Genomic DNA, 11,051 nt, shown 5'->3' with positions numbered 1-11,051 from the left:
ACCCATCCGGTCCTGGGCTTTTCTTTGTTGGGAGCCTTCTGATAACAGCTTCAATCTCTTTCATTGTTATCAGTCTATTCAGATTTTCTATATCTTCTTGGTTCAGTTTTGGTAGTTTGTGTCCAGAAATTTATCCATTTCCTCCAGATTTTCAAATTTGTTGGTACATAGTTGTTGATAGTTGTCTCTAATGATTCCTTGAATTTCTGAGGTATCAGTTGCAATATTGCCTTTTTCATTCGGCGGGAGCGCCGCCGTGCTCCCAAGCGGCGCACTGTAGCAGTGCGCCACCGGGCCGGCCTTCCTTTTTCATTTCTAATTTTTGTTATTTGGATCTTCTCTCTTCTTAGTTAGCCTTGCTAAAGGTTTGATAATTTTATTTATCTTTTCAAATAACCAACTTTTTGTTTCATTGATCTTTGTATTGCTTTTCAGGTTTCTATTTCATTTAGCTCTGCTCTGATCTTAATTTTTTTCTTTCTGTCTGCTAACTTTGGGTTTGGATTGTTCTTGTTTTTCTAGATCGTTAAGGTGAAGTGTTAGGTTGTTTATTTGCCATCTTTCCATTCTTCTGAAGTAAGCATTTAATGTGATAAATTTCCCCCTTAGTACTGCCTTGCAGACTCCCACAGGTTTTGGTATGATGTGTCATTATTTTCAAGAAATTTTTTGATTTCCTGTTTAATTTCTTCTTGGACCCATAAGTCATTAAGTATAATATTGTTTAATTCCCATGTGTCTGTATAGCTTCCAGAGTTTCATTTGTTATTGATTTCTAACTTTAATCCATTGTGATCAGAAAAAATACATGGAATAATTCCAATTTTTCTGAATTTGTGGAGACTTGCTTTGTGACCTAACATGTGGTCTATCCTGGAGAATGTTCCATGTGCTGATGAGAAGAATGAATATTCTGAGGTTGTTGGGTGGAACGTTCTGTAGATATCTTCCAAGTCCAATTGGTCTAAAGTGATGTTTAGATCTTGTGTTTCTCTATTGATTTTTTGCCTAGATGATCTGTCCAATGTTGAGAGTGGGGTACTCAGGTCCCCCGCTATTATGGTGTTAGTGTCTATCTCATTCTTTAGATCTAATATTGTTTGCTTTATAAATCTGGCTGCTCCGATACTGGGTGTGTACATATTTATGATTGTTATGTCTTCTTGACGGATAGATCCTTTTATCATTATATAGTGGCCTTCTTTATCTCTTTTTATGTTTTTTGCTTTAAAGTCTATTTTACCTGATATAAAAATAGCTACTCCAGCTCATTTTTCATTTCTATTTGCATGGTATATCTTTTTCCATCCTTTTACTCTTAGTCTATGTGTCTTTACAGGTGAGGTGAGTCTCTTGTAGACAGCATATTGTTGGGTCCATCTATTTTTTTTTTTAAGATGACCAGAAAGGGGATCTCAGCCCTTGGCTCGGTGTTGTCAGCATCATGTTCTCCCAAGTGAGCTAACTGGCCATCCTTCTATAGGGATCCAAACCCATGGCCTTGGTGTTATCAGCACCACACTCTGCAAAGTGAGCCATGGGTCAGCCCTGTTGGGTCCACCTTTTTAATCCAGTTAGTCAGTCAGTCTATGTCTTTTGAGTGGGGAATTTAATCTCTTTACATTTAGAGTTATTATTGAAAAGTGTTGATCTACTCCTAGTATTTTACTGATTTTTTTTTTCTTTTCTTTTTTTTGTCTTTTTTCGTGTCCGGCAACGGACCGCAACCCTCAGTGTCACGCCCGTACCGGACCGGGACCGGCAACGGGATCGCAACCCTCGGCGCCGCGCCCACCCCTTGCTCAGCCAGTGAGCGGGAACCGGTCTGTATGTGGGATCCGAACCCTCGGCGGGAGTGCTGCCGCGCTCCCACACGGCGCACTGTAGCAGTGTGCCACCAGTTCGGCCCCGTATTTTACTGATTTTTGTTTAGATGTCTTAAGTACCTTTTGTTCCTTTCTTTCTGATTTTCTGTTTGTCTTCTGTATTTGTTGGTTTCTTGGGATGGTAGATAAACTATATTTTTTCTTTATTGTTAGCGTTTTTGTTTTACTGGTAGGTTTTGTTCTTTCTTGAGTATTCCATGGCAGTGATGGTTATTTTTCAGGCATCAAACCCAGTACTTCCTTGAGAATTTCTTGTAAGGCTGATTGCGTGGTAGTGAACTCCTACAGTTTTTATTTGTCTGAGAAATATACTATTTGTCCTTCATTTCAGAAGGATAGCCTTGCTGTATAAAGTATTCTTGGCTGGTTTGTCCTTTAGTATTTTGAATATATCATCCCATTCTTTTCTGGCTTTTAGGGTTTCTGTTAATCTGATTGGGGCTCCCTTATAGTTGACTTGCCCTTCTCTCTTGCAGCTTTTAAGATTCTCTCCTTGTCTTTGAGTTTTGCCAGTTTGACTATAACATGTCTTGGAGAGGACCTTTTTGGGTTGAATACGTTTGGGGATCTTTGGGCCTCCTGAATCTGAAGATCTGTGACTTTCCCTATACCTGGGAAGTTTTCTGCTATTATTATTATTATTATTTATTTATTTATTATTATTATTTTTTTCCCTTTTTGTCTTTTTTTTTCGTGACCGGTAATGGGATCGCAACCCTTGGTGTCGCGCCCGCAGCACGCTCAACCAGTGAGCGGACCGATCTCTATATGGGATCCGAACCCTCGGCGGGAGCGCCACCGCGCTCTCAAGCGCCGCACTGTACCAAGTGCGCCACCAGGCCGGCCCCTCTGCTATTATTTTGTTGAATATCTTTTCAATGGCATTTCCTTTTTCCTCCCCTTCTGGAATACCCATGATCTGGATATCTGAGCGCTTAAGGTTGTCTGTTATCTCTCTTAGATTTTCTTCAATTTTTTAAATTCTTTTTTCTGGTCTGCCTGTGTTAATTCAAACAGCCTATCTTCAAGGTCAGAAATTCTCTCTTCTGCTTGTTCTAGCCTGCTGATTAGACTCTCTGTTGTATTTTTTATTTCATTGAATGAATCGTTCAGCTCCACAAGCTCTGCTACATTCTTTTCTAGGGCATTGATTTCCTTGTACATTTCTTCTTTTAGGTCCTGTATATTTTTCCTCATTTCATTATGTTATCTAACTGAGTCTTCTTGTATCTCATTTAGCTTCCTTAGAATTGTTGCTCTAAAATCCTTGTCTGTCATTTCCAGGACTTCCTGTTCTATAGGATCTAGAGCTTGAGAGTTATTATTTTCCTTTGGTGGTGACGTACTGTCTTCAATTTCATATTTCTGGTATCTTTCCATTGGTGTTCAGTCACTGTGGCATGGGGTATCACGGTCCACTTGTTCAACCCTGGTGTCTGGCCTGGATCCTGATGGGATAGCCAATTCTGGGCAGTGGGAATTAGCCCGGGCTGGGGGTCGATGGTGCCTGCCAGTCCTGGCACAGCTGGCTCAGGGTGTGTGGGTTTGGTGGCTCTCAGACCTCTCTGGGCAGCAGGGACTGACCTGATAGTACAAACCTTTCCATGAACTTTTTGAGGTAACCTCGTAGTTTGGTAACAGTTACTCTAACACAGAATTGAACTTGGGCATTAATAATTAATTTTAACAAAATCAATACCAACTAATAATTTGGGAAAAAAGAATAAAACTATAAAATCAGAACATATAGGTCAAAAATCTAAGTGTTCCTATTCATAGACTCATTAAGTTCTAGAGAAAACTGAGGCCTAATGAGATTGATTAAGCTGCTAAGTTTCTAGAGCAAGTGAACCTAGCAGTTTCTCCCATATCTCTCTTGTTCCTACCTTGTAGGGTCAAACAGCTGTGTAGACTAGGTCTACAGTTAAGTCTATAACTAGCCTCATGGTGATGTTTGAATTGTGGATTACCCACAATAAACATTTAATCCAAGACTGGCTTCCCCCATTCAGACGTTGATGACCAGCTTCCTCTTACACATCAGCCAGTGGATGGTGAGGCACTGCAGGAGCTGGAGACAGATCTTCAGCAGAAAGGGCAATCTCCTTTTAAGATGCCAAGTGCTAGAGTTGTGGCTTTTAGATGACCCACACCACAACTACTCTGTTTGGTATAAATCACATGTTTTCATGATTGCCATCACAATAATACCTTATATTTGTATAGAGTTTCTGTAGATGAGAATGGCCCTTTAACACAGAGTGTGTGAGTCAGAGGGAATTGCTCTAACTCAGTCAAGTTACAGGGGAAGAAAGAGAAATCACTGAGATGAGACTGTATTAAGTTCCTACTAAAATAATCAGCATAAAAAGATGGTACTTCCCAAAGTGATCTCTAATGGTGGAAGTATTGAGTTGTCACTTACGTTGCTGGCCTCAAACTTGTCCCCAGGCTGGTGGTAGTCAAACCCTGGACTGCCATTGGAGGTAGATATCTTTAAGGGTGGCAGAGGCGGGTTGTAGCTGGAGCCCTTTGGGGGCTTCTCAGAGCCCACAGGGATGGAGGAGTAGGGCCTGGGGCTGGCTTGGGGAGCCCTGGCAGGTTGGGACCTCATCACAGCTGTGCTCCTTTCTTTCCGCTGATACTCAATGGGTGACTGTAGTGCTGCAGGATAAAGGCAGACAGTTGGTTACTCTGAGCTTTGGGAATCCTGTAAGGATTTGGAGGCCTATTGGGTACAAGGATTTGTGCTAGGCATAATTTGAGGAAGACACTACCTTTGTTTTTAAGGAAGTGTGAGAACTAAGACACCAACCTAAATAACGAAAATACAAAAACAAAACGGTTCTGTATGTGCATGTGTGTGGTGGATAATAAAGAGCATCAGAAGGGGCTGGCTGTCAACTCTGACACTGAGACTCCGCGGGAAGGAAGCACGTGTGAAGTGTGTTTGGGGAACAGGATGTGGTCAGATTACCTGGAGCCTAGGGCCATGGTTCTCCATGGACAAAGAGGAGACAGGTAAGGGAGGCTGCATGGCACGAAAGATCTAGGAAGCCAGGCTGATGAGTCTGGACTTCATCCTGAAGATCATGGAAAGTGACTAGATTAAATGAACTTCAAAGTTTTGAATTCAAATTCAATCATCAGAGCCACATTTGAGGAACATTAACCTCATAGTGGTTAGGAGAGTAAGCAACAAAAGGTTTCTTGTCTAACTCAGAGCCAGAGGAGGGCAGGGCTGGAGAACGTGGAGTGGGTACAGCGTGGCAAGTGTGGAGACCGGTGAGGCTCTGACAGCCTAGATGGGAAAAGTGAGGCAAGAATGATGGCTCAGGCCTGGAGGCTGGGAAGATGGCAGTCAGCAGAACTCAGAAGACAGGAGAACAAGCTGATTTGAAGGTAAGGATGCAAGCTTTGTTTTACTGAGTTAAAGATATCAAAGTTCCAAGGTCTGAGTAATAAAGAACAGCCAGGCAAATGCCACAGAAGTCAAAGTCTGTAGGAAGGACTTCAAGGGTTGGCCCAATATGTTGCTTTTATCAGCTTTTGCTATAACAACTATTTAAGTGGGTCAACAGCTGGGGCCCAGAGAACTTTCAATTGTAAGGTGATTTCAATAGTGATACGTTCGTACTTCAATAGGACTCAACATAGGGTCATGCTCCCTTTCTATTTGTGGTCTCAAGAGGGAAAGATTGACTCTAGATGCCTGCACATGTCTAAGTTAAAGCCTGGCCCTGCTCCATCACCACATCCTTGTCTCTTGAGCATGTCAAAGCATATGACAGGCCTTCTAGAGCTCAGCCTCTCTCCCTGGGGAGCTTTCTGTGAGCATTAAATATTTAGGTAATGATAATCTAGTTCAGTAATATCTCCATATTCACTATAATTAGGAGAAAGTTCTCTTGGAACCAACTCTAATCATTGTCTATGCCTAAAGAAATGCAGTTCCAGGGCCGGCCCGGTGGCGCACTGGAGAGTGCGCCGCTTGGGAGCGTTGTGGCGCTCCCGCCAAGGGTTCGGATCCCATGTGGAGACCGGTTCCCGCTCACTGGCTGAACGCGGTGCGGGTGCAACACCGAGGGTTGCGATTCCGTTGCCGGTTCCCGGTACGGGCACGACACCGAGGGTTGCGATCCCGTTACCGGTCAGTAAAAAAGACAAAAAGGAAAAAAAAAAAAAAGAAATGCAGTTCCAAATTTTAAGTACATAGCAAAGAGTTATGAGTAGCTTTATCAAACTGGCTATGAATCAACACCCATTGTATGGAATTGGGATATGACCAGATTGTGTACAATAACTGGGCTAAAGCATTTGGAAACAAGTATACCTTCTTAAATAAGTAAGCTATACAGAGCGCCTGCATTCTTTCACCAGCCTCAATTTGCATAACTTGGGTCTTAGGATCAAGAAAGCTGTGCATCTCTGACAGGGTTTGTTTTTGGCTGATGGATACGGTGTCTTATGCCTGATACTGTTTCTTTCTTTGCTTTGTTTGGTATGGAGCTTATAGATAAATATGTGCCCATCACTAGCAAGTATACTGCAGTTTTGTGGCTAAGAGCCTAATTTGAAGTCCTACAGTGCTGGATTCAAGTCCTTTGTTCTATCACCTACTGTCTTTGTGACCTCAGACAAATTTCTTAACCTCTGAGCCTCCTTTTCCTCCCCTGAAAAAAGTAGGACGATGGTACTTACCCTTCCATGTTGACATGAGGATTAAATGTGAAAAAATATTAGAGTGCCTGGCACAGAATAAGGACTCAATATACGGGAGCCATTATTATTTCTTAAATTATTTCTGGTTTTAACTTATTGTCATACCTCATTTTTCTTTTGTTCTGAATTGATGAACTTAAAGTCCTCATTCCAGCTTAGAATCTATCAGAAATCCTAATTAACAGAATGCAATTTAAATGGATATATTTCATATATGCACATATTTTTGCATAAAATTATTTAATCAACAAAAATGTTAACTCTAAGTTCTATATGCAGAAATCATAAACTATATATTACTTTCATTATCATCCCTCAGAACTGGGCTGGTATTTAATCTTAGGCTTTTCAGAATGAAAAGGAACCCTAACACCAAGGTCAAGGGTTAGGATCCCCATACCACCACCCCTAGCCAGCAAAAAAGCACAAAAACAAAAACACAAAAAGATCCCTAAAGATCGCTTAGTTCAGCTTTTTTTCCACTAAACTTTTCTACAGCTGGGGCTCATGGGCATAGCCCCAAAATACTCTAAGTGCAAAATTCTTTTGAAGTCTCATGTTCTATCTTAAAAAGTCATGGCATCCTGATACATGATCTTTTTATTTGTTTTGAAATAAAGGCATTGTGTTAAGTCCCTTACTATGCAGTAAAGCTGATACTGTGGGGAGGTGTGCCATGCTGTCCTGCGGCTGGCACCGCCGGCACACCATAGCACTATCCACATGGCAGAGTAGATCTAGCCCAAATACTTTTTTCACATAACAAGGCAGGTGAGGCCTAGAGGAATGTCGTGACTTGCCCAAGGTCCTCAACCAGTACATCACCTTTTATCTTTGCTCACAGCATTCAGTTCTATGCTACACACCAGCAAGCGTTCTACCTGCATCATTTGATAGTCCAGATCCTAGTACTGGCAAGAAGTGACACATCTAACGTGGGCCTGTGTGTGTGTGTGTGTGTGTGTACACGTGCATGTACATGTGTGATCACATACAGCCATATGTTCACTGAAGATGAGTGTGTGCGTGTGTGTGTGTACACGTGCATGTACATGTGTGATCACATACAGCCATATAAGTAGAGGTCCCAGGACAGGCAAGAAGAGGTGGTATAACTGATGGTGGTCCTACATACATGCATGTGTCTGTGTACACATCCAGGCATATGTGCCTGCTAAGTTTCCACATTTACTTTGTTACTGGTTACATTTTGACTTCAACTTCCAGCTCCATCTGGGCTCAAGAGACTTCTGAGCTCACCAACTCAGCAGAACGGCCCTAGTTTAAAACTCTACACTTCCTTTCACATGACAAGCTCAATGTGAAGAAAATCTCAGCAGGGGGAAAAATAAAGAAACATAAACAAGGTAGCAACTCCACTTCACTCCACCCATTAGGGGACTCCCGCAGGGCTCAAAGAGAGATACATTCTCTGTGTAATCACCAATTTGTTCTGGGAAATTTCAAGGTATTACTGAAATTTAGAGTTAGCAATCTCCCCTCATTTTAAAGGGGTAAGGTCAGCTAGCGAAGTAGCTTATCTAGGACCTCACACTGTTGGGAGTAGGGGAGGGATGTGAACTGACCTGCCAAACTCCCAGTTATCTCTAGATAACCCTAGAGAAGCTGTGAGAGGACCAGCCATTAACAACCAAGTGGGCAAATGTGTATCATTGACAACTGGCTCCTAAGACAAAGAGAATGTGCCCATCTCAGACTTCTGCCCAAATTATTACCAGCTAGTAGTGGTGGCCACAGGCATGTACCCTATGTCTGATAAGAGAATATCACTTCTATGAAAAAGATGGGGTTTCTTTCTCATGCCCCTTGTGTTCCACTTGTGTATTTAGGGTCAGAAGCGTCCTAAAGTGCTTCTGAAAACTACAAAGTTGGAGTCCATATAAAATGTGTTCTGGGCTCATAACTCACCCTAAACCTAGACCCAAGGAAGCTCAGAGGTGTGGGGTCCCCTGAAATGGCCCTGCTAGAAACCAGGCTCAGTACATACCATTTAAGAAGTCTCGCTGTGTTTCTAAGACTTGATTGATGTCCTGCACCCAGGCCTGCTGGATGTCAGCATTGGCAGCTTGCAGGATGACCCTCTCAGAAGTCTCCCTATTCAGGAGTGCAAACTTGCAGGGGTCATCATCCACGTTCTCCTCCAGGACCAAGTAATTCATCTGGAAGAAAATAAGTTGATGCTTTTCATACTGAATTATTTTAAAAAATCAGCAACATATTACTGTTCCTCAAAGTTTTTATTTCAGGAGAGGTTTACAAATTTTGCCCTGGACCTAACAGGTCCTCTGGTTTCTGTCTTTGAGTGAAGGACATTATCCTGGGGACCTGCAGGATCACGCTCGAGATTGGATTTGGTCTGTCACTTCTTCTCACAGTGACTGTTTTACATGCAACCTCCACCATCTGAAGTTATTAGGCTAAAAGATCTTCAAGGTTTTGGATCCTCACCACTCCAGTGTCTTGTCTCAGGGAAGTAGCTCCCAAGAACTTGGCTCTTCCCTGCCCCTCTCCTCCCCACTGGAATCCTCACCTTGATGCTCCTTTTGAACATGTAGCCCGGGGTGAGGGATCCCTTCCTGAGCAGTTCACTGAAGATGACAATCTGCTCGAAGAGGAACACACGCCTCTCCTTGGTCCGGGACTGCATGCCTGCATCCAGCTCAATCACGTAGAATGTGTCCTGTTGCAGCAGCTTCCCCTGAGCGGTCAGGGTGCCCTGGTGGGAAGAGGGGCCGGGATGACGCACTTGAAAAATGGGGAGTCGGACACAGCCCTCTCAGTCCACAGACCCTCCCCCACTGGAGACACAGACAGACCTGACACCAAAAGCCTCAGAGTTCTAGTCAGAGACTGAATTAGGATCCATCCACCCACCCAGGGGCAGACGGTGACCACTTTCCTATTCACACAAAGGCCCTGAAGGAAGGGGAAAGAAGGCCATGGAACCACTAAGACATAGCTCCAGGAAAATGCCAGAAGGAAGGAAAGTGAAATTATTAGCTAAAAAGAGGTCCAGAAATTGTCCTGGCCCTTCCTGTTTTTTATTAGAATGAGAACAGAAAGTAGGTGACACTTAGTGCCTAGTTTGCCAGTTTCTAATGAGGTTTTCAGAGACATCTTCCTATCTTCAAAGGGAATATGGCTCAACCCAGCAAGTCTTCATAGAAGCTATGAGAGAGCCTTGGTTTTTCAATTGCTCTGCAACAGGAAGACCCTGACATCTGAGGCAGTAGTCAGAGACTTCCTCTGAATTCTTCTCCGGTGACTTTTGCTGTGTAGTGCAAGTGTAGGCCATTCCTTTCACGTGATGCCTTATTCCAAACATTACCCAGCACAGAGGTCATTTTTCTTTTGTGTTCCCGAGAAACGCCTGCCCTCTGCTTGGATCATGGCTCCTTACTGCCAAGGTCAGCAGGCAAACAGGCTTATCTCGACCCTAGTCCAAAGTTAATATTAAGCCAGTGACCAGCTAGCCAGGAAAGATCTGAAAGCTCTACTAATATTACAAAAGAACATGATTGTGGACGATAGCCCGGCCAACACTAAAAGGAAAGCCAGAGGACTTGAAAGGGAGGGAATTAAAACGAGGGGGGTCTAACTTCTCCCAGACCTAAAGGCATGGACTTAGGGAATAGACGTACGTTCACTGTCCTTGCCAATTAGCTGAAGGAATGCAAAACAGATTCTCTGCAGCTCGATGAAAACAGGAGACAGTGGTGCTTGATTTAAAAGAGGAAACAATTCCACACTCCTGTGCGTGGGCTTATGTGGACACACACGCACATGCACAAAATGGTTTCTGTGAAGTCCAACTTGGGTCGGAGAGCACAAGCAAGTGTCATTCCTCCTGTTAGGGTCAGTTCCTCCAGAGACCCAGAGGAAGCCAAGTCAGACCTCTGTTCAGAAACCATGGGGACTTCAAGGTTGAAAAGCAAAAGGGGTTACTTGCTTTGTTCAGAATAGCCTCAGACTTGGCATAACACCAAAAAAAAAGTGTTATGACTGAAGAAAACCAGTATGACTAAAAAAAAACCATGTGAGAACTCAGAGAATATTTCTACTGAGTAACCCTGGTAATGCTAATGTCTACCTTGGAGAACTAGGAACCCATGAAAAATGAACAGCAACGAAGACCGTCCATGAACCAGACAGAGACACCCAGGATGGGCTGGAGGGCAAGGAGGGCAAGAGAACTTGGCTCAAGAATGTCCTGAATCCAGCTCATGAACCCAAACCTGAATATAGCATCTCCTAAATTCACTCATAACACCAGTCTACCTTATATCTACTCCAGGTTAGCCAGGGGAAAAAAGCCATTACTTTCTTAATCATCTCAACCTCCAGGAATCCCTTTTCTCTAAAAAGCAATAATGAAATCTAATGAAATCTTATATTAAGGGATTACTGGGAAACAGGATTACA

The 11,051-nt window shown here is 43.1% G+C and overlaps 1 protein-coding gene across 1 annotated transcript in view; it reads right to left on the bottom strand.

The window, feature by feature from the left end:
• Positions 1-3,221: 3,221 nt before the first annotated feature.
• LOC103602134 (kalirin-like) overlaps positions 3,222-11,051 on the bottom strand; it is a 196,292-nt gene continuing 188,462 nt past the window's right edge. The window contains exons 24-26 of the mRNA XM_008586555.1: positions 9,160-9,345; positions 8,617-8,788; positions 3,222-4,550 (exon numbers count right to left, since the gene is read on the bottom strand). Of these exons, the coding sequence (XP_008584777.1) occupies positions 4,246-4,550; positions 8,617-8,788; positions 9,160-9,345 (663 nt within the window). The 3' untranslated portion in view covers positions 3,222-4,245. The remainder of the gene's footprint in view (positions 4,551-8,616; positions 8,789-9,159; positions 9,346-11,051) is intronic.

This window comes from Galeopterus variegatus, unplaced genomic scaffold (assembly GCF_000696425.1).
Source record: "Galeopterus variegatus unplaced genomic scaffold, G_variegatus-3.0.2 Scaffold4024, whole genome shotgun sequence".
Taxonomy (NCBI): domain Eukaryota; kingdom Metazoa; phylum Chordata; class Mammalia; order Dermoptera; family Cynocephalidae; genus Galeopterus; species Galeopterus variegatus.
This window is presented reverse-complemented; position numbering and strand designations above follow the sequence as displayed.